A 20,565-nucleotide genomic window follows, 5' to 3' on the forward strand; every position below is an offset into this window, starting at 1 on the left:
AGATTATCTCTCCAGGCGCTTTACCATTAAGCCAGTTCGCGCCATGGATGCAAACTATGATACAGGCATAAATTATGAGGCTGAGGCCCGAGCTACTCTCTGTGCAACTTCCGACCCTGCCGTACATCATGCTTTGACCTCTTTGAGTGCACTACGCAGGGCTTTCGAAGAGCAGTGCGGCCGCCTTTTGTCCCCACCGAAGTTACTCTGTCACTCTAGCACACCAGGGGTACAACAGGGTATACATGAGTACGTGCTTGCCATCAGAAGCCTTTCAACGAAGATCTTGGATAGTAATTATAAATACTCTCCTATTAAATCTACGCTTCTTTGCTGCCAGATGTTCATGAGCATCGAGTTGGCCCTACGCAATCCTAGGTTAAAAAGTTATGGCCTTCGGGGTTCACCGGCGCCGTCGTGGCCGGTCATGCACTTTACGAATAGGAAAGCGGGTCTGCCAACAAGTATAAAGTGTTATATGTTTTTGTTTGTAACAGAAGAAGGTAAAATACAAAGCATCAGTCCTATCTATCTCATTGAATATATTGAAACACTTGGTTATCATTCTAATACTGTTTCCTAAACCCCGATTCGAGGAGGCACTATTTACAATGGCAAGCATAAGCAAAATCGTTTTCCAACTGAGTATTCAGCCTTCCTTTTTCGAGAGCATTATTGCGCATTCTGAGGAGAATTTCCTCCTAATTCGTTAGGACGTCAATAAGCTTTGTTACTGGTTTAGAGCTTATACTTGCTATATTTTAAGTATACAAAGGGAAATTGTAGTATTATTAATCTAAATCCCAGGGGATAGGTCTATACAAGCTGGTATCCTCCACTAGTGTCTGAAGGTGTTTGTGTCCGCTGGGTCCTAGCAGGTAGGAAAGTAAGTATTGATTTCTCCCAACTCGATTCCCCGCCCTCTCAGGACACCGCGAGCAAAACAAATGACTAGTACTACATAAGAGAATCTACCCAGCAACAACTTCTAGATCAAGCTTCTCCCACGGCATATGAACACCGCCGATTAACAATACAGCGCCGGCGGCTATGGTAGCCCCAAAAATGCGTCTTATTGTTTCGGCCACACTCGAAACTGCGAGTGCGACTACGTCGGGATCAGCGGAGGAGAATATAGGCGATGCGGTCCCCGACAAAGCTGATCGAATAAAGTCGTCAGAAAAGCTATAGTCTGCAAAGGCCGTCTTGAGCAGATCAAAGCCGAGATTCTGGAAGAGTGACCCGGCAATGGCGAGCGAGATGGCGATACTCCCGATCTGCGCCACATTGATGAAGCCGATGGCATTGGCCCGGTCCCCCACACGGACCTTGCTAGCAGCGACGGCATAGGCGCTTTGGAAAGGCAGACCGGTCCCGATGGCAAGCAACACTTCATATCCGTATATCTTCGCAGTGCTCGTTCCAGCATCTATCGTAAACATAAGAGCACCGCCAACAATAACGAAAGCTCCGCCGATGATATAGAAAATGCCATATAGTCCAGTAATAGGAAGGAGAGCTCCCCCGAGCATAATGCAGAATATAAAGACGATGATTAGGGGCAGGAGGCGGACAGCGGCTTGAAGGGCCGTATCGCCTCTTGTAAACTGGAAGAACAAGGGAATGTAGTAAAGAGCGATGCTGTTAGCAGCCGCGACGGCTGCTGTTGTAATATATAGCAGCACAAGGACTCGAGACTTAAGAAAATGCAAAGGGAAGATGCGTCGCTCCGGTGTCGTCAAGGTGCTAAGGTACTGCTGTAAGACGTAGACAAGGAGGCAAGTTCCCCAAGCGACCCAGAGCCCAATTGCAGATCCAGAATTCCACTGGAACGTCGAACCGCCGAAGGTGACAACGATCATAAACAGGACAAAAACCCCCCCATTAAGAACCGCACCGATCCAATCGATCTCTTGCAGCTTTTCAACAAGCAAAAGATTCTTTCTCTGAAACGACGGAAAGACGAAGAAGTAGATAGGAGCGAATAGGGCCGCGAGAGGAAGGTTTATGTAAAAGGCCTAAACAAAATCTCAGCGTTAGTTTCTTTAATTTAGCTTTGGTGCTCTTTCTTTGTATGTATATAAGCCTTGCTGTAGTGCTTAATTACTTACCCATCGCCATGTGGCCGCGCTAGCCGAAAATGCGCCGCCAATTACAGGCCCAAGGATTGCCCCAATTCCCCAAAAGAGCCCTATGAGAGCATTGTACAGCGGTGCTTCTCTCTTCGTCGAGAAGATAGATATGTATGTAAGGGCCCTGAATGCACGTTAGCCGAATACACCAGATGCCCAACCACGACCTCTTCTCTAACACAGGCTTACCCCAAGTACATTCCCGATCCACCAATTCCAGCGATCACTCGACCGACAATCAAGGCATCCGACGTCGGAGCTGCGCCGCATAAAGCACTGCCGGCTTCGAAAATTACAATTGAGGAGATCATCAATGGTTTGACGTCAAATAGACCGTAGGCGCGACCCTGGAGGAGGATAACGGCTACCGAAGCCATGGGAAAGCCGACCCCAACCCACGCAAGATTTTGAATGTCCCCGAGGGTTTCATAGACCGAAGCTTGAACGTCGGCGGCGATCGTCGTGTCGAGGCCTGGCATCAACTTCTCGGTTAATACTAATACAGCCATACATACGAATAAATAGGGAAGGGGGGGGCAAGATTGAGAGAGAGAACAAACTACCATATAGTAGAGTTCCGAAGCATATGCCCATTAGGGTCATGACCCATCTCCAGGTAGGTATATCCATTCGAGGGATTTTTGTAGTTGTATTATCATCAACTCGTTGTTCACTCCCTTCTTCCACACTACCAGGGCCAATACTGTCTTCTACCTTGCTCAACATCTCGGAACAGGTAGTTGACTTTCAACTAGCTGGAAACTTGTATTAGAAAGCCAATAAGGCTCAGGGGACCGGAACCGAAATTTGCTCTAAAAGGACAATTTAGACCACTGGGCTGGGGGATTATATGTGGCAAGTTGATGTTATCGAAAGCATTTTCCACATGCGTTAAGAGCATTATTAGCATATTTATATTCTCTATGGCTATAGCCTAAGTTTCCAATTAGTCCGCCATGATTTTTGGCCACGTAATCTTGCTTAGATGCCTCTGGAAATAAGAGCAACTATGAGCTAGCCTTCCATGTCTGCACACAGAGGAATACGTATACCATGATTCCATATCCTAGACAAGTAGTGGGCAACATACGAAACTCCGGCGACGCTCGGGTAGACCGTCGTGGGTATTAATGATGTGGGCCGCTTCTTATTAGTGAGAGCCCTGGCTTACTATTTATTGCGGAAGAAGACCCCGACCACTCTCGGCGTTTAACCTATAAACTCCTGAGTCAATGACAAATCGCTGCCAGGTTCGAACATACAACCAACAAGGGAAAAGACGTTTGGGTCTTCCTTTTCTTGAAAGTTTCTCTTGATATGAGACTGCTACTATGAACATTACATGGCTTTTCCATGTCATGAGAGACAAGAGAACAAGAAGAACTTACGCCTTCGGTCATTGACTGATATGTTTGCTGTCTAGCTAGGGTAATCTTGAAGGAGGGAGACTAGGTGGAGTCAATTCAGATTTTGCTGAACCATTGCCTAGATACAGATTTGGTTAACTAGCATACTTAATGGAATGCCAATAATAGAACAATCAAACAGAATATTTAAGTAATGTTACCAAGTTACATTGATTGATCAAAGGGAAAAATAGAATGACTCATACAAAGCAGCAACAAAAACGCTATTGATATATTCATTTCATCATGTATAAGAAGCTAGTGGCTCATAGCTATGGGAGTGATTGCTCAATAGCCTCATACCAAAGCTTCTCCTTTTCCTGATAACCTTCAACATACTTTCTGCCCCAACCCATCATAAATGTATCTAAAATCACTTCAGTATAGCTGCATACATGACAGAACCATTGCGAAGGGTTACTCACCATATGTAGTTGCAGGCTTGGTCCTACATAGGCCACACATAACATTACGGATCCCGCCCGCCAGATCATGACGAGGAAACACATTGTTCAAGGCATAGAAATCCTCCCATGTGATTGTCCTTGTGGAATCACTGTCTGGCCCATGAAAGTCTGCACCAGTTCCGAAGCTGCAGATCCTCACTACAGGTTCTTTGTACGCCGCAATTGCAGGCGTTGTATGCAGAGCAACAGCATCCCATACAAGTTGCAGCCTACGGTCGTCCCAGTCCGCTGTCTTTCCGGATTTCTGCTGCTCCTCTATAAAGTTTCGGGCGACTATGGCCCCATCAACTTCAAAGCGCTTATCCACAGAAACCAGTTTGCCGCTTTTGTCCCAGCCCATATCATGAAGGATGGCGCTGACTGCATGAGCCTCCAGGTCGATAGCCGGAAACTCTCCTCTCTCTCTGAGACGTGTGTATATGATGATACCAAAGATCCACGAGCGCATAACATGATTATATGCAAAGTCCTCCAAGTGTTCGCGAGCGAAGTCTTGGGCAGCTTGAACGAGGAGCGTATCAATCACCTCAACTCCAGCTATAGACTTTGTAGGCTGACTTGAAGACATGGCAATTTTGATATTGACTTGATGCAAAGGGAATTGAAAGTAAATGCTGAGAACAATGAAACAATGCTATCAGAAAATCGTCAGCTTTTTATCCCCTCGAAAGTATGTTCTAGCATGCCCTTGCAGCTACATAGATTGGTAACACCTAGTCAGCGCCCAGCCTATGGCTAATACAAAGCCTGCAACAAACTGTGCTTTAGAGAAATATCCGGGCTTAAAGTTCCACCTTTTCGGTCAATTATTGTGATTAATAATTATTTTTGACATCATAATAAACATGTTGTACCAAATGGCATTAGTGGAATCCTCTTTATGATTCACCTACCATGCTATTAGTCAAACTCCGTGTTCGCTCGGAAGATAGATAAGCTAACTATATGACTTTGTCCCTGACTTGCTAGAATTTTATTGCGCCTTATTTCATCTAATAGGCAATCAGCGCCCCTTTCAAGCCCGTAGTAGTTCAAGATCAAAAAGAGCAGGCCGGCTCTCGATGGTTATCATGATTTATTTCGCTATGCCATTGTATATACCTCTCCAGCATTCCAAGCAAATCACACACAGCTCCAGATTAATATACTTGGCTTGTTGTAGCTCTTAATATACTGAATAGAGAGTTGGCTTGTTGCAAGAGACACTAACTGGCCATTGTGATTTGAAGAGTCATTAATTTGTGACTTATTTGCGCTCGCATCACGTAAAAGTATTAAAATCATTGCCGTAGTTAGTGTCCCACCCCGATGGTTACCTACCCAATCCGTAGCCTTCCAATCTGTTGTCCTTGGTAGACCATCTTAATACCGCATTGATCTTCCATTCCTTCTCAACCATATGAGCTGCTCTCTAAGCGATGGACATAGGCGATATTTCCCCTCATATAAAGATTATCTCACATACATCAAGAACTGTGAGGCGCTGGATTCCCTAAGGCCTTCATGCTACGGTCATCGACGCTACCAGCGTCCCGCGACATCATCGAACATTTCTCGAGATACTAAGAAGATATCCAGATGCAATTTGATTTTCCAACTCGTCGGCTGCCACTTGAGCCAGCCAGCTAGCAATGTTGTAACCGGGCTGTATTACCATCGACATCCACCTCCTTAGAAAGCTAACTCGGGTCAATCGCGGAATAGATATCAAGTTCTGAAGAATTAATAAGCGCCAGGCCGCGAGAAAACGATTGGTAAATAGGAGGCGGTCGACTTTAACCTAAACCCATATTTTCCAAGAGAGTTTTACGGAAAGCGTCTAATGCACGTTAACCGCCGAAGGAGATCGGACTTACGTCTTACCTTTTCCACAAAGGGAAATCTCCACTTGAGATCTAGTGATAGACTGTTACAAGAACTTGGCAGAGAAAATGCCAGGATGACTTAGGTAATCAACTGCTTTAGCCCGGATCAGTGCCTGTAATATTTGAATCTTTTGCCCCTGCCCAGTATGGGCACTCTTTTACTTTGCATCGCCGAATTGGAAATCCTTGAGCCCCGCTAAATCCTTGGAGGATCTCCATCTACCCAAGGGCATTGCGACACACAATCCTACGGTAACCTACGCTGCATCTACAGTAACACATACCCCTCTCGATGGACGCATATAGCGTCTCTCCCGCTATAGAAACTATTACCTGCGCACAAAAGATTGTTTCAATAGCATGTGAGGCATGCAGAGCGGCCAAGGTCAAGTGTCAGCCGAGCGAACTGCCTACAGTTTGCCGCAAGTAAGAATTGAGAAAACATGCCGACAGCAAACAACGTACACTGACGCGTCCACATTTAGATGTCTTGAATCCAAGAGAGAATGTATATCACGAACAGGTCCACGTACTCGCCGAAGAAGAAAGAAGTTGTATGTCTTGCTTGACGATCAAGGGCCAGAGTGGATATGAATACTGATTTGATAATCAGCCCTGGTGATGCAGCACAACCTCAGCCACTGCCCGCAAGCCGCCCATCAAGGACGTTCACTATTGAATTTGACGTGCAGTCACTGCCTGATGTCGACGAGAATTTCGACGCCCTGCGCGATAGTCATGCACAGTTCCTCGAGAGCATGTTTCCCTCTGAGCCGAACTCTGACATTTATGATCTCACTTCCTCACCAATGACAGGTTTTCTCACTCCCTCGTCTTCGCACAGCCACTCCATCCAATCTCTCCACGCGAAACCCCAATTCAACCTCGACTCTGCCGAGTCCCTACTGGCCTCATTCGGCAGAATGTTGTCCCATTTCCCCTGCATTAACTTTCAGCCCGAAGACACGGTTTTAAGCCTTGCTGCCTCTCGGCCATTCGTTTTACTGGCGATCTTAGCGGCAGTGTCTGGATCGCGGACTCTTCAAGGGCATAGTCTCTATGATGAAGAGTTTCGAAAGGTTTTAGGCCTTAAGTTTGTGGCCGGCGGGGAAAGGAGCATTGAACTTCTGCAGGGCACACTCATCTACTGTGCTTGGTAATACGTGTCTTACAATTTTGTCCAATGAACAAACACTTACAACTATAGGTATCCATTCCACCTTAGGCCTAAAAATAAGCAAGCCTTTCAGTATGTCCGTATGGCGGGGGATATGGTTCGCGACATGGGACTTGATCAAGAGTTGCCCGAGTTGAAAGACGGCGTCAACTCTGAAGTGACGAAGGAGCAGCTTGACAAAATCCGCACATATCTCTCATGGTTCTACGCTGGATCAAAGTACGTATTCTACTAGGATTGTATCTACTGTTGGAACGTTTGCTTACAGTGAATCTTAGTTTCATGGTCGCCTGGAAGAAGCTAGACGTAAAACCTCCCTTTACTGCTTGGACAGCTACTTGCTGTGACATTCTGCAGAAGTGCGCAGAGTCCGATGGCGACTTCGCCTTGAGTTACCTCGTACAATTTACGAATTACACGAACGCGGCTACAGACGCAATACATGAGAGCACCGTGACAACTGAACAACAGAGCCAGTTTGTCCTATTCGGCCTGGAAGTCCAAGGTCGAGAGCTCCGGCAACGAATGCTCACTCGAATTGCCAGTGATGGTAAGTATCCTCAAATTGCGCTCCATGAAATAAAACTAAGAGCCTAGAAGTACCAGTGAAATTCTCGGAGCTATTTTTTCGCATCTATCTTATAGGCTGCCCTTTAATTCGCGTGGGGCAATCTAAGAACAGGCCCTCTGGGTACATTTTCCCTTCAATATCAAAGCTTAAAAGTTGCGTTGCCGAAATCAAGATGATGTTTGACTTTGTCTCTGATCTAGGGCAATCAGCATTCACTGCCTTCTCTTCCAATGATTGGATGAAGGTTGTTATCACCATCATCATCGCCCTTCGTCTCTCATTCCCTCTTACTGAGCTCCCTGACTGGGATGACTGTTGGGCAAGAAGCGAGTTGCATTTTAATGAGTTCTTGACACATATGTGCGAAGGTTCTGAGTTGACCACGGTCAATACTCGAGTCGATGCCGTCTCTGCCAGTCGCGTCGTCTTGCGTATCGTTAAGGATAAGTACGACCGCCGGGTCGCGCTACGTATCAAGACAGTAGCGGCCGCTGCAGAGGCGGCAGCGGTGGCAGCGGCAATTCCATCGTCATCGGGAATTCAGGGTTGCCCGATGTTTGATCACAGAATGGACCCTTATATTTCTACGTGGGAGACTGGTCTTGGAGCTGGTAATGAAAATCCATTTTCCACTCGTCATGCAGATGACGAGCCACCGGTATTTCGGGATTTGTGGACAACGATAACAATGGGATGGGCCAATGATACAACTGGGAATGACCCATGGGACGATTGGCCTTAGGACTATATATAATAATAGAATGAACAGGCGTGACAAAAGTGGCGAACACCATGATTACCAGGCAATTTACGGCTTATATAGTCACCAGAGGGTAGCTGCTGGATCATAACAAGCCATCGACACTAAGAACTATACTACTTTGGTCTGCAATCTAGCCTCCGCGTGAATGCCGTGATGATACGGAGTATTGTACCACCAATTATTAATATGTGCCCAAGCTCCGAGGCGTCTCGCAAACTAAGTTACCAATGAACAATCCATCGTCGATCCATCGGGTTCGGCCATTAGGCTTTTCCTAACAGTCGCAAACATATATAATAGCTTCGCCCATCTGTAGTAGCCTCACTCTTCTGTAATAGCTTCACTCATCTGGATATTCTCATCTCTTTTCAATCAACACGGAGAAACATGGCATCTTCAACTACCAACCCATTTCCTTCTTTCCTTTGGCCGGAATACAGTTTCCCTCGTCTCCCATTGTGCTATCTTCTTACGAATATGCCATGAAGTATTCGGCCCCCGGAGTCTTGAATCACGTTTTGCGAAGTGCCGCTTTTTGCCTTCTCCTACAGAAGAAGATACCTGAGTTTTCGAAGCTGGGCGATGTGCTTGGCGCCGAGCTTGTTGTTGTCAGCTGTCTTCTCCACGATCTCGCTTGTACCAAAACAAAGGGACTGGTGACGAATACAAGACGTTTCGAGGTCGACAGTGCCAACCTCGCTCGTGACTTCATTGACACAATCCCGGATAAAGACGCCAAGTGGAGCAGGAATGGCCGCCGCATGCAGATTATCTGGGATTCCATTGCGCTGCATACGATGGAAACCTTGGCGCCATGGAAGGAACCCGAAGTTGGGCTTGTCCACTACGGCATTCATGGCGACCTTCTTGGGCCAAACCTGCACCTCCTTGGGCTACCAGATGACCTACCGAACTTGAAGGGGGTCATGACAGACGAAGAGTTTCAAGAAATCTCCAACGCATTTTCGCGAATGCATTTCGCGCAAGAGTTCAAGGAGATCTTCTGCGGCTTATGCCGGGACAGGCAGCGCTACACGTTCGACAGCGGCGTTGTGGAATACGGACTAGAGTGGGGTTATGATGGAGAAGGTACTGGAAAGGAAGAGTTTACGAAGTTGGTAGATGATACTCAGCGTGCGAAGAAGCTATATGCCGTGATGAGTTCGATCGATCAGCTTGCCGACAAAGCGTAGTGCAGCTTTCTGGGCTGTACACAAGGATGACATAGCTGGAGGCTTTTGGGAGAGCGCATGCCTCAAATAATAATGCCCACAGAAGAGATAGATAATTTAGATAAATTGAGAAATACTTGTCTATCTGCCTTTAACCAAGTTTGCTATGCTCGGTTATATGTCAACAATTCAATGGTCAGGTAAGCCATAATGAATGTAACAAAATGGCTTTTTGCGTAGATCGTCTGTTTAGACCACACTGCGTATGCGCGGTTAATCTAAGCCGGGTACAGTGAATTACAGTGGCATTGCTACCCCACTGAGGTCGCTGTATTGCATGAAAACCAAGAACAATGTACAAGTAATTGTAAGACTACCTACCCAATGTTGTTACTCTTGGCGCATTGTTTTAGATGGTGCTTTCATATGAGCATTACACAATAAAGCGAACAGTCTAGTAACAGAAAATTGCGTTGTACATGCAGTAGAATCTTGGTTGTAATAGTAAGCTAGGTGGAAAATTGTTGCACTTCGTATCTACAACAGTAATACATAGGCTACATGATCCTATCCTCAGCGTAGCAAAATCTCATTACACTTGGAGAGTCAGCCAAAGCGCCCCTAAAAGCTACTTAAATACAAGAGAAAGGACAATACTTGTATAGAGTGTATAAATGAGACTAAGTATCCCGCTGATTGAACGGCCAAATTGGCATGCAACAGCTAGCCTTAGAGCACGTCTTTTTCTCACATCCAGTTAACCAGCCCAGAGTTCATAGGCTGTTGTTTCGTCTCAAAATTCAAATTGTATTCGTAATCGTCAATTTTTTTTTATCTTGTTTTACCTCTAGTTCTAGTAAAATACCATCCACTACAGGAGTAGCCATATTTTTGTAATAGCCGAATGGAACAAATAGGAGAGTTACTATCAACTAGCCGGATGTTGCACATCAATAATCTGATTGACAATATCTCAGGCAGATTCATCCACCCTAGCTTCCGTATAGTTAATCAACATGCTCCGCCTAGATGGGAGATTATAGTGATCTAGATCTCATATTTAGAGTATATAGGATGTAGTACTGTGCCTCGAAGTTAACCCCCACTCCTTCAAGGTAGGCAAACGTATCTGTACATGAATTCGATTAGCTGCGCGGCCAATTGAACAGATTATAGAGTAAAAATAATATATTTTATGCGCTAGTTATTTCTTCTTTAATAGTATGATGACTGTTCTACGCTACTGATTATAGGTTCATTCTACTAAAGATAAAGAATTGCAGGTCTAAGCTGCCTTACTAGAAGCTTGTCGGAATTAATTTCTCCTCACTATATGGAGAGTGCGAGTTCACCAAACGTCGCCGAGCACCCATACAGCAGGGCTTCTTTTGAGTAATATTTCCACTTACAAGACAAGCTTTAGAACGCCATATAAAGCTGGTCAATGGAAACTTAGGTATGTACATTACTAAGCAGCACTGGACCCTTTCATCCACGCAGCATATTAGCTCTACAGCTCCAAGGCTTACAAATCCAGTCACCAGGTCTTATTTAAATGCAATAAAAAGACTGGCTTCCTCATCTGATCATTTTAATCCCGGATTCAGACATATTTGTTTATTTATTACTTTTCTGAAGAAAAAGGGAAGCTCATACCCCAAAATGTCAACACCAACGCAATCAGCAATCATCTGGCCCGACAAGTTTCTACCGGGTACAACAGATAATTTCGTTAGCAACGAAATCATTGTCAAGGACATCACAGTCACGCAAATCTGGGAGCAATTAAATGATATTTCAAAGTGGCAGTCGTATTATAGAAATTGCGATCAAATCACCGAGCCAAAAACTGGACCTCGATTGCAGAAGGGCGATGTATTCAAATTCAGCACGTTCGGGCTACCTGTCTTGACGTGTCTAGTTGAAGAGGCAGTTTCGCCTGGACCGCGCCATGCTGGTCGTCTTGCGTGGTCCACACGACTGGGTGGCGACACGAACGAGAAAATTGAAGTTTATCATGCTTGGTTAGTGGAAGATCTTGAAGGAAATAGAGTGAGGGTGATGACCCAGGAAAGTCAAATCGGCGAGCCGGCCGCAAGGTTGGCCACAGCGAAGCCTAACAGAATGTTGCTTGGCCATCAGGACTGGCTAGATGGATTGGTCAAGGCGGTGAAGGGAGAGGAGATTGGAGAGACAAATTTAGAAAGCGTATAATTCTGGGTAGGTTACCTGCCGGAGCGAAATGGATGATGTCTGCGATTTCAGGGTAGGAGAAGGCAAGTTGTCAATTAAAAATACCATCGATTATATCCAGAAGGCAAAGGATAGTCTGACTGCTTCGCTCTCAGCGGGTGCAACGAGGTATGTTGCTGTAAGGAATAACTCGTTGGAGGGGCAATTCGAGGCTAGGAAGTATCTCGGTTGTTAGCTACCTTATTATGCATACCCGACTTCAGGTGCTTTTCAGCGCCAAGAGGCCTCTAATTACCGTCTATGCGTTCGGTAAGCAACCAAATACACAGTAGATCCCAAGGTTACAACGTCTGCATTGTACGTCATGTATGGTATACGAAATACGACGCAGAGCTGTCAGTGTTATCCTAGTACTAGTACTAGTAGCAGTATCGACCAAGTTCCCAGAGGCTTTAGCCCGTATAGGCATCTGAAGATCATTGGATTAATACCTCGAATGAGGTCAAATGTTTGGACTGAGAAAGAAAACTACGGCAACTATTTAACATGTTTGGCAAGCCAGCCACGCCAGCCAAGGTGCCGACCGATTCGGTCATCGCTTTTCGCTTTTTTGATGATACGCCACTCTGGAAAGCTTTTATTTTATATTCCATGTTTGTCTTCGACGATCTATTGGACCCTCAGAAGCTACACAGAAGCCTCGAAGCCTTGGTAAAACGCGACGGCTGGCATAAACTGGGGGCGCGCTTGCGGAGAAACGTAAGAAGTGGCATAATCAAGATCCTTTTGGCAAGACATTAACCGACTGTTAGCATAATGGAGGCCTCGAATACCATGTGCCAGTCGAATTTACCAAACAGCGGCCAGGCCTTACATACGCGCACGTTGACTATGCCATCAATGCTGCAGATCACCCACTTGCGTCGAAGCTACCCAAAGCGAGCTCGCAGCCGGCTATCGTATGCGATCCTGATGAATTCCAAGATCTGATCCGTAGCGAGGGTAGTCCAACGAGCATGCGCGAATATCTAAATCAGGATATCCCCCAATTGGGACTTTATATAGCAACGTTCAAAGACAAGACACTCGTCACTCTATACTGGCCGCATACGCTCATGGATGCTATGGGAAAGAAGGCACTTCTCAACGCCTGGACGTTGATACTTCAGGGCCGAGACGACGAAGTTGTTCCTCCATATGGTGGTGGTGGCGACCCACTGGCACATCTCGGCAAAAATCCTGCAGAGTTACATGGCCTAAGCAACCGACGGCTATCGGTGTTGGGTTTGGCGAAGTACGGAATCAGGAATATTGGTGACTTCTTCCGCACACATGAGAATCGCATGGTCTGCATTCCGGGTTCGTTCATCGCAAGCCTTCGGGCGAAAGCCATAGAAGAGCTTGTAAGTGCCGGAGTAGATCAGCCTTTCCTCACCGAAGGAGATGTGCTTTGTGCGCTCTGGACACGCGTGGCTATTTCTCATCTACCGAACGACTCTCAAAGATTAGTTGTGCTGAACAATGCTTACTCCTTGAGGACAGCTTTGGAAGCAGACTTGCTTCCCAAAGGCGCACCTTACGTGTCGAATGCCATTGGCTTCATTCATGTCCTATTAGACACTCAAGAGATCTTTAAAAAGCCTCTAAGCCATGTCGCATTTGCTATTCGGAGTGGAATTCAGCAGCTTGGCACGCGTGCGCAGGTTGAAGCCTTTGCGTCTATGTGGCGTGAGTCTAGCGTAAAGCTTCCACCACTTTTCGGCAGCTCTAGAATGCATATGATTACATACTCAAATTGGAGTAAAGCAAGACTTTACGAACTGGACTTCTCAGCAGCGACTGTTAAGCCAGGAGAGGGAAACAAGAAGCCTGGTTTCCCAACATACATCCAGAATAACCAGTTTGGCCTGGTGCTTCCTAATGCGTTCCCGATCATCGGCAAGGACAATGAGGGAAACTTTTGGTTATCTGGATACATGAACAAAGGCCAGTGGGAGAAGATAGGTCACCAACTTTCGGGTATGAGCTATGTAAAGAACAAGCCCTCATTGACGTGACATGGATACGGAGTGCCCTCATACTAGATATAGCATAGCTAGTTAAGTCAATGGCTGTGTTTGATGGACTAAGTGTCATTCAGCTATTCAACTATCCCGCAGGGGGAAAAGGGAAGTCTTGCTATAATCGGATAACAAATATTTGACCACAAAACACAGTTGCATGAGCCTGATATCGCGGTCGCCTTTACTCACACACCTCCACCCTCAGACATATATTACAGTTAATGGGAAATCTGGGCTTGAAATTTGCCTAGTTGCCGACAACAAGCTTTAATTCAAATACCGCTTGTGGCAGCGCTATCCATCTCAGATCTAGTGCGTGGAATGGTTACAGTCGCCAAACTTCCAGCTGCTGCGAGAAGCTGCCACGATTCCATGGCGCTAATGCGGCATATCAACAAGCATAGGTATTTCTAGTACCGTCCAATTGAATGTGTCATATAGAGAATCTCGTTGATGCTCCAAAATGCTACACGTCTATTGGAATATGCTCCTGGTCGGAGTTACCATTTTAGCTGTTAAAAAGTGCCCAAAGCCCAAAGCCCAAGCCCAAGCCCAAGCCCGAAGCTTTAGTTCAATACGCCCGACGTATCGACTAAATGACAAGCACCCCTTCTCTCTCTCTCTCTCTCTTCTCTCTCTCTATCTCTCTTCCGGATACGAAACATGCAGTGACATGAGTATACATTACTCGGATTTGACCCTCTTTGAGCAATCATTCGTATCACTTGGCACACACCCTAATGCTAGTTGCAAGTGGCTTGAGCTAGCACACCCGCAGCCTTACCACCATAATTGCCTTTCATTTCTAGATCCAAATCTCCGAGCAATCGCATATCATTTTGTGTGACTGATTCCAAGTTGGTAACGCCTACAGTACTCCATAGCTGTTTAGGTTCGTTTAAAACGTTCTGAATGCTGTACCGCGACTATCATAGTGCCATTCTTTTGGGCATATAAAGTGGCGTATCCTTTTGGGCATATAAAGTGGCGTATCTTATTACGAAGTACGAAGGAGCTTGTATTTGTGAATAGCGGCTTGACTTGTATTAGCCTGCAGAGTAAGGTATTTTTGATAGCTTTGTCGACTTGTAATCTAAATGTCGGTCATTGGTGTAGTCTGACGAAAATTGTCAAAATGAGATTGCTAGCCTTTAAATTGCTGGCAGTGGTATTGGCGGCGCTTGTCGGACTGTTCCGCCCAACTCCAACGGATTTCCAGATCAATTTTCTTAGTCTATGATTTGTGTTGACGATTCTTTTGTATTACATATAGAATTATAAATGCTATATTATATTGTGTTCTCCAGTTTAAAAATTGTCTTTTCTCTCTCTATATAATGTATTCTTTATAAGTGCTTTACCAGTTTGTAAAGACTTTTCCTCTTCTTTCCATTGAGCTCTAGGTATATTAAGCGACTTGAATTACAACCTTTGAGAAGTGCTTCTTATTCTTAAGACGTCTGTAAGCATCTTTGGCATCAGCTAGGTCAAACACAACATCATCCAGTGCAGGCACTATGCTTTTCTCATCAATGTAGCGCACGAGCTCCTGAAATTGAGAACGGCTTCCTGCCAATACTGCACGGACAATGCAAGTATGCATGAACATTGAAAGCAGGGGTACTGGATCAACATCATCTGCAACCTGACCCACCATTGAAACAATACCATCTGTTCTCACAGCCTCCATTGACTGCGGAAGAGTCTGATTGCCGCCTATGTCAACGACAATATCGAATCCTCTCTCATTAGGTGTGAAGCTTCGAGATTCTCGGCCCCAGCCTTCAGGGTTTGAGCGATAGTTGACTGTTTTCACTGCCCCAAGTCCTTGTAAGCGAGTGCTTTTCTCTTCCGTCGATGTAGTGGCCACTACTTTGGCACCAGCTGCTACGGCAAGCTGAAGGGTAGCGATGCTCACGCCGCCAGTCCCTTGGACAAGGACCCATGTTTCCGGTCCGACTGCTCTTCCCTCCATTCCAAAGAGCACGTTCCATGCCGTTGTCCAGTTACAGCTCAGCGTCGCCGCCGGCAGCCACCCCAAAGACTTGGGAGCATGCACCAGAGCTGCCTCTGGAAAAATGCCCACCGACCGCAGGGTTCCGTCGGCTCCTTGACCTAACATGTAGGGGACGTCTGACATGGCAGCATATGCCCCATCTCCGCGGGACTCAACAACATTGGGCGCTGGATACGTAACAACTCGATCGCCAATATGAAGGCTTTGCACGGAGGACCCAACAGCCTTTACAAGACCCGCACCATCGCATCCTGGCACAAGTGGGGTTTGGATTGGCACGTGTGTGCCCTGAAGGATATCAGTATGAATATTCTCACGGCTTTTGGTGTTGACGTACATTCGGGCTAGCGATCAGGATCTCTCGATAGTTGAGACTTGCCGCATGAATCTCGACAAGTACTTCATTAGGACCAATCTCGTCTGCAGTTGGTTCAAGAACGTTCTCTTGGTATTCGAGCGAAGTCTCAAAGCCCTGTTGGCTATTAAGGATCCACTGCCTGCCCATCTTGGGAAATTCTCAACAACAATTGAATATGATGAAGATTTTGGATGCCAAAACACTTGTTCTGCACGGCTATATATAACCTTTTCTATCTCGTCCGCTTAGAAATCGGAAATACGGATTTGAGCGTATTACATAGGAGCTATATTTGCAATACGACTAATATATTTGACTCATATATTTCGGAATACTAGACTAGCTATGGCTCTATGAATTAAAAGCAGTAGGGATTCAAACTGATAAGCGTGGAGTTTTGTGATATTGACCACACTAATAAATCTTCATTTTCCTATTACAGCTTGCTTAAGATACCCCACAAATTCTCATTTTCCCAATCAAGCATAAGACACCCATAAATTCTCATTTTCCTAGAAGGGCTTAGTAGCATCCATTTGTCATTGTTAATCAGTCTCGACGACTAGACCAAAGCCTTCCTACAAAGTCTCTCATCTTAGTTTCGAAAGTTGATTATCCACAAACAGGCAACAATGTGCTCTACGAGGTTTGCATTCTTGAATACAACGGGCATGCCCAGCCTACCACCGTCCAAAGCCAAGCGAATAAGAGCTCATGTTACGCGAACTAATTTTGCAAAGCGGCGACAGCGAATCGCAGAAGCCGAGGCAAGAAATGCACAGAGAATCTATCTAGTTCTTGCGGCCGGCGGCGCCATAGACTCACTGCTAGCGCGATCTCTTGCTACTGGTAGTCCACAACAACAGATTCGGCTCCGTATGTATATGCCAAGTCGCAACAGCTAGCATTACTAATTATCCACGAATAGTTGCTTCACTCTGGTCACAAATATTCCTGGATTCCAGTGAATACCCCAACAGTCCGGCTGAATCAGAATGGTTAAACATGCTTATATCCGAACCGGCGCTTCTTCAATCATCTCTGGCCGTAACTACGCAACACTGGGCAACCGATGTATCGCGTCAACAAAACGCCCATATTCACTCAATCCGAGCCGTCAACATTCTTATTCAACGTTTGAATTCCAGGCAGGCTCACACGGATGCTGTTCTCGCGGTAGTGTGTACTATGGCTATTGGCGGACGACTAGCTAACGACGATATTGTTTGGAGCATTCATATGAAAGGGTTGACTCACCTTATTCGCGAGAGATATGCCCGAGGCATTTTCCATTTTCCTTCATGGTTCACTGACCTCTTACTATCGTTCGTAAGACCCTTTGTGTTTTATTTCCATTCTGGTAGGCTAATGGATTACTCAGCGACTCAATCAACAATCTCTTCAATTTCCCGCGAGTATATCATTCAGAGGTCATCAATTCACTAAATCTGCATGACAATCATCCAATCCTTTGCGTGGCAACAGTATATCATGGCATAGCACAGTTGTGGGAGTCAATCGCTTCATTTCAAAGTTGCACCCAAGGCCTAAGCCTCGCTATTAGAATAATTGAAGATCTTCTGGCTAAACTACATCATGAGACTCAAAGTCTCTGTCTCCACGAAAGCCCTGCTGTTCAAGGCACTGCTTTGGCTCTCCAAATCATCCTCTATATGTCCTGGCCTACTCCGACAGAACCTAATATAGCAGTGCTCGCTGGCAAGCTTAAAGAGGCACTAGGCCTGACGGAGAGAAACACTTGTTGTTACTTGGACTTTTCTTCTTTTCAGCTTATGGTTGGCGCTATTTCTGCAGAAATAGGCTCTTCAACAAGGACATGGTTCCTAACAAAACTTAAAACAGCAGTCTCAGTATTACAGTCAAGGGGATGGGTTACATTGTTAAATCTTTTCGACAGGGTCATGGTGCTAAATGAAAGAATAATGCTACACTTGAAGATTTTATGGACTGAGTTATATACCTAGATAATAGTATACACAATAGCTCTATTGAGAAGACAACAGATGTAGTTCATAGTGTATTAAATTAGTATGCGACATGTGCTTTGAAACTGTTTGCTAATGGTGCCATTTTTTGAACTGTAGTGTGGGAACCGCTAAAAACTTAGCTATCGCTAGATACCTGATAGAATTTTGAATGCCATATTGCATTGCGCCCTCCGAAAATGAGAACTACTTATCTATGTATACGTTACATTTTTTCCTGGTGCATATGTTTGTTTTCATCTAGAAGACCTCTTAGTTACAATACTTCATTCTTCAAAGCTCAGGTAGCCTAGGTTAAAACTTTTACAGCAAAGACAGTATGCTGTAAAATGTCATGTATTGATTACCAACTAACAGTAGCTCTATTATTTTTCGGCTAAGCCACGGTTATTGATCTGAATCATCAAGCATATTCCTGCGGGCTGTGCAATACATAGCCACAAGAAGACCCGCTTCTGGGATGCTTACTGCTTTAACATCTCCTGTGCTGCCTGATATTCTGGTTATTGGCAAAGAAAGCTGTCCTCTATTGTTTTGTACACATAAGAAGAGCTTTTAATGGCTGGACTTCTCTTCTTTCTTTAGTCCTTCCCTTCTGAGAATAACAAGACTGCTTCTTGTCGCAGCGCCATTCATTATGACTACTGGTCTGGAATTTGCGCAGAAGAGAACCCGAGAAAGTGCATCCAAGGTACGCACTGGATGTAGCACTTGCAAAGCGCGGCGGGTGAAATGCGATGAAGCAAAACCTATATGCCGACGTTGCGCCATGGGAAACCGATCATGTGTTTACAATACCGTGCGTGCTACGCAATCTCGAAACGTCATTACGATATATCTACCTCCTGCGCAAACCCAACCGGTGTTTCTTTCCAATTATCGCGGCCTCGACTTCTTCCACCATAATCTTGCTGCAGAGCTAGATGGAAAATTCGATACAAAGTTCTGGGGCAAGCTGGTATTGCAACTGTCACACTCTGAGCCAGCAATTCAACATGCCGTATCAGCCATCAGCATCATTTATCAAGACGTCGAATCATCTCTACGGCATCCGACAGGTTATGTTAATGCCAACCTAAGTGCACATCAGGAGTGGAATACAGCAGTGAGGAGCCTGTCAGTTCGAATTCAAGAACACCCTAACTCACATTTGGTGCCACTGGTCTGCTGCCTTCTATTTACATGTATCGAGCTCCTCAGAGGGAATATCCAGTCTACTTTGTTTCATGTTGAGAATGGATTCAATATCTTAGCTGCGCTCCGCCATAAAAACGATGAAATCTCGCATCCGAGGCCCAATATCGCACCAAACGAGCGTAAAGCCATCGAAGATCATATCGTCCCGGTGTTTTTACGTCTAAACGTGCTGTGCTCTCTCACTGGGAGACTAACTCCGCAAATGTACTCCTCTACAGCTACACAAGATTCCCCTCAGAAAGACCTTACAGATTCCAGGCGGCGGCTCTATGAAGTCTCAGATACTTGCCTCCGATTCATCGGCAAAGCCACTCTTAAGGCAGATGCGTTCCAAATTGACTTTGATGACCTTGTTGAACAAGTTAAACTTCAAACAAGGCTAGACGCATGGCGCATCCAGCTAGATGAACTTCTTCAACGTATGCAGGCGGCTAGCAGCCCAGCAAACCAAGATGCGCTCAATATACTTTTGGTCCATTTCAAAGTTATTTACATCTGGATACGAGTATGCACTACCGCTGGTGAAACCGCTCCAGACTCTTACCACGGCGACTTTGAAGAGCTGTTGCATTACGCGGAACAAATTGCCAAGCCAGACACAGGATTAGTACCACCACCGCTATCTTTCGATGTACAAATCTTAGGACCTTTGTACTACACTGCACTGAAATGCCGTCATCCTACCATACGAAGACGCGCGCTGGAAATGCTGCAATCGGCACCTCGGCGGGAAGGGCTCTGGAATGGCCATTACGCCTACGTAACCGCCAAACGAGTCATTGAGCTGGAAGAAGAGCATCTCAATGAGTTACAATTGCCAGACGAGACTTCTAGATTGCATGGCCTGCCTCTGCCCGATGACGAATGCCGAATCTACGATCTGGGAGAGACACCTTTGGGCTATGACAATTTTAACCACGTCATGACCAGCCCGATATACCCAGGCACACTTAAAGCTGTATTCAGGACAAAGCCGTGGGGGTTGCTAGGAGAGTGTCTCACACGTACGGAGTACATCAATTTATGATGAATTGTTCTATCATTAATTATGCTAAAGGTCTAAAGCACTATCTATGGTTTGACTGCAGAATTCTTCACTCGAAACGTCAACGGTCTATCTAACGGCGATAATTGATCACTAGCCACAAGTATATCCCTGGTGTGCCTGAGTGCTGATT

General features: G+C 45.6%; 9 protein-coding genes across 9 annotated transcripts; 6 read left to right on the forward strand and 3 right to left on the reverse strand.

The window, feature by feature from the left end:
• Positions 1–520: 520 nt before the first annotated feature.
• Positions 521–2,989, reverse strand: TrAtP1_007205 (uncharacterized protein). The gene is made up of 3 exons (XM_014092881.2): positions 2,322–2,989; positions 2,112–2,256; positions 521–2,018 (listed from the first exon to the last, which is right to left on the reverse strand). The coding sequence occupies exons 1-3, from the start codon at positions 2,696–2,698 to the stop codon at positions 972–974; spliced, it is 1,569 nt and encodes a 522-aa protein (XP_013948356.2). The 5' UTR covers positions 2,699–2,989; the 3' UTR covers positions 521–971.
• An 821-nt stretch (positions 2,990–3,810) lies between these two features.
• TrAtP1_007206 (uncharacterized protein) lies at positions 3,811–4,573 on the reverse strand (the record flags this gene model as incomplete). Its single annotated transcript, XM_066113430.1, has 2 exons — positions 3,811–3,905; positions 3,964–4,573. The coding sequence occupies 2 exons, from the start codon at positions 4,571–4,573 to the stop codon at positions 3,811–3,813; spliced, it is 705 nt and encodes a 234-aa protein (XP_065969516.1).
• Positions 4,574–6,028: 1,455 nt separating this feature from the next.
• Positions 6,029–8,503, forward strand: TrAtP1_007207 (uncharacterized protein). Its single transcript, XM_066113431.1, has 6 exons — positions 6,029–6,296; positions 6,356–6,424; positions 6,484–7,026; positions 7,078–7,266; positions 7,326–7,597; positions 7,648–8,503. The coding sequence occupies exons 1-6, from the start codon at positions 6,163–6,165 to the stop codon at positions 8,358–8,360; spliced, it is 1,920 nt and encodes a 639-aa protein (XP_065969517.1). The 5' UTR covers positions 6,029–6,162; the 3' UTR covers positions 8,361–8,503.
• A 37-nt stretch (positions 8,504–8,540) lies between these two features.
• On the forward strand, positions 8,541–9,574 carry TrAtP1_007208 (uncharacterized protein; the record flags this gene model as incomplete). Its single annotated transcript, XM_014092882.2, has 1 exon — positions 8,541–9,574. The coding sequence occupies exon 1, from the start codon at positions 8,864–8,866 to the stop codon at positions 9,572–9,574; it is 711 nt and encodes a 236-aa protein (XP_013948357.2). The 5' UTR covers positions 8,541–8,863.
• A 1,550-nt stretch (positions 9,575–11,124) lies between these two features.
• On the forward strand, positions 11,125–12,263 carry TrAtP1_007209 (uncharacterized protein). The gene has a single exon (XM_014092883.2). The coding sequence runs from the start codon at positions 11,216–11,218 to the stop codon at positions 11,765–11,767; it is 552 nt and encodes a 183-aa protein (XP_013948358.2). The 5' UTR covers positions 11,125–11,215; the 3' UTR covers positions 11,768–12,263.
• Positions 12,264–12,272: 9 nt separating this feature from the next.
• TrAtP1_007210 (uncharacterized protein) lies at positions 12,273–14,016 on the forward strand. Its single transcript, XM_014092884.2, has 2 exons — positions 12,273–12,505; positions 12,559–14,016. The coding sequence occupies exons 1-2, from the start codon at positions 12,293–12,295 to the stop codon at positions 13,801–13,803; spliced, it is 1,458 nt and encodes a 485-aa protein (XP_013948359.1). The 5' UTR covers positions 12,273–12,292; the 3' UTR covers positions 13,804–14,016.
• Positions 14,017–15,052: 1,036 nt separating this feature from the next.
• On the reverse strand, positions 15,053–16,359 carry TrAtP1_007211 (uncharacterized protein). The gene is made up of 2 exons (XM_014092885.2): positions 16,164–16,359; positions 15,053–16,114 (listed from the first exon to the last, which is right to left on the reverse strand). The coding sequence occupies exons 1-2, from the start codon at positions 16,329–16,331 to the stop codon at positions 15,218–15,220; spliced, it is 1,065 nt and encodes a 354-aa protein (XP_013948360.1). The 5' UTR covers positions 16,332–16,359; the 3' UTR covers positions 15,053–15,217.
• Positions 16,360–16,650: 291 nt separating this feature from the next.
• Positions 16,651–18,206, forward strand: TrAtP1_007212 (uncharacterized protein). Its single transcript, XM_066113432.1, has 3 exons — positions 16,651–17,060; positions 17,113–17,509; positions 17,566–18,206. Exons 1-3 carry the CDS (start codon positions 16,817–16,819, stop codon positions 18,167–18,169), a joined length of 1,245 nt encoding a protein of 414 aa, XP_065969518.1. The 5' UTR covers positions 16,651–16,816; the 3' UTR covers positions 18,170–18,206.
• Positions 18,207–18,827: 621 nt separating this feature from the next.
• On the forward strand, positions 18,828–20,414 carry TrAtP1_007213 (uncharacterized protein; the record flags this gene model as incomplete). Its single annotated transcript, XM_014092825.2, has 1 exon — positions 18,828–20,414. One exon carries the CDS (start codon positions 18,828–18,830, stop codon positions 20,412–20,414), a length of 1,587 nt encoding a protein of 528 aa, XP_013948300.2.
• Positions 20,415–20,565: the final 151 nt, after the last annotated feature.

The sequence above is a fragment of the Trichoderma atroviride genome, chromosome 4, assembly GCF_020647795.1.
Source record: "Trichoderma atroviride chromosome 4, complete sequence".
Classification (NCBI taxonomy): domain Eukaryota; kingdom Fungi; phylum Ascomycota; class Sordariomycetes; order Hypocreales; family Hypocreaceae; genus Trichoderma; species Trichoderma atroviride.

Excerpts from the sequence above, each read along its gene's own strand:
- TrAtP1_007211 (XM_014092885.2), bottom strand. The coding sequence starts at position 16,331 with ATGGGCAGGCAGTGGATCCTTAATAGCCAACAGGGCTTTGAGACTTCG. Across the intron at positions 16,115-16,163 it reads TCCTGATCGCTAGCCCGAAT|GGCACACACGTGCCAATCCA; the intron begins GTACGTCAACAC and ends GATATCCTTCAG.
- TrAtP1_007212 (XM_066113432.1), top strand. The coding sequence starts at position 16,817 with ATGTGCTCTACGAGGTTTGCATTCTTGAATACAACGGGCATGCCCAGC. Across the intron at positions 17,061-17,112 it reads ACAACAACAGATTCGGCTCC|TTGCTTCACTCTGGTCACAA; the intron begins GTATGTATATGC and ends ATCCACGAATAG. Across the intron at positions 17,510-17,565 it reads TTCACTGACCTCTTACTATC|CGACTCAATCAACAATCTCT; the intron begins GTTCGTAAGACC and ends TGGATTACTCAG.
- TrAtP1_007210 (XM_014092884.2), top strand. The coding sequence starts at position 12,293 with ATGTTTGGCAAGCCAGCCACGCCAGCCAAGGTGCCGACCGATTCGGTC. Across the intron at positions 12,506-12,558 it reads GGGCGCGCTTGCGGAGAAAC|CATAATGGAGGCCTCGAATA; the intron begins GTAAGAAGTGGC and ends ACCGACTGTTAG.
- TrAtP1_007207 (XM_066113431.1), top strand. The coding sequence starts at position 6,163 with ATGGACGCATATAGCGTCTCTCCCGCTATAGAAACTATTACCTGCGCA. Across the intron at positions 6,425-6,483 it reads CGCCGAAGAAGAAAGAAGTT|CCCTGGTGATGCAGCACAAC; the intron begins GTATGTCTTGCT and ends TTTGATAATCAG. Across the intron at positions 7,027-7,077 it reads ACACTCATCTACTGTGCTTG|GTATCCATTCCACCTTAGGC; the intron begins GTAATACGTGTC and ends TTACAACTATAG.
- TrAtP1_007205 (XM_014092881.2), bottom strand. The coding sequence starts at position 2,698 with ATGGTAGTTTGTTCTCTCTCTCAATCTTGCCCCCCCCTTCCCTATTTA. Across the intron at positions 2,257-2,321 it reads GGATCGGGAATGTACTTGGG|GGCCCTTACATACATATCTA; the intron begins GTAAGCCTGTGT and ends ACGTGCATTCAG. Across the intron at positions 2,019-2,111 it reads GCGCGGCCACATGGCGATGG|GCCTTTTACATAAACCTTCC; the intron begins GTAAGTAATTAA and ends GATTTTGTTTAG.
- TrAtP1_007209 (XM_014092883.2), top strand. The coding sequence starts at position 11,216 with ATGTCAACACCAACGCAATCAGCAATCATCTGGCCCGACAAGTTTCTA.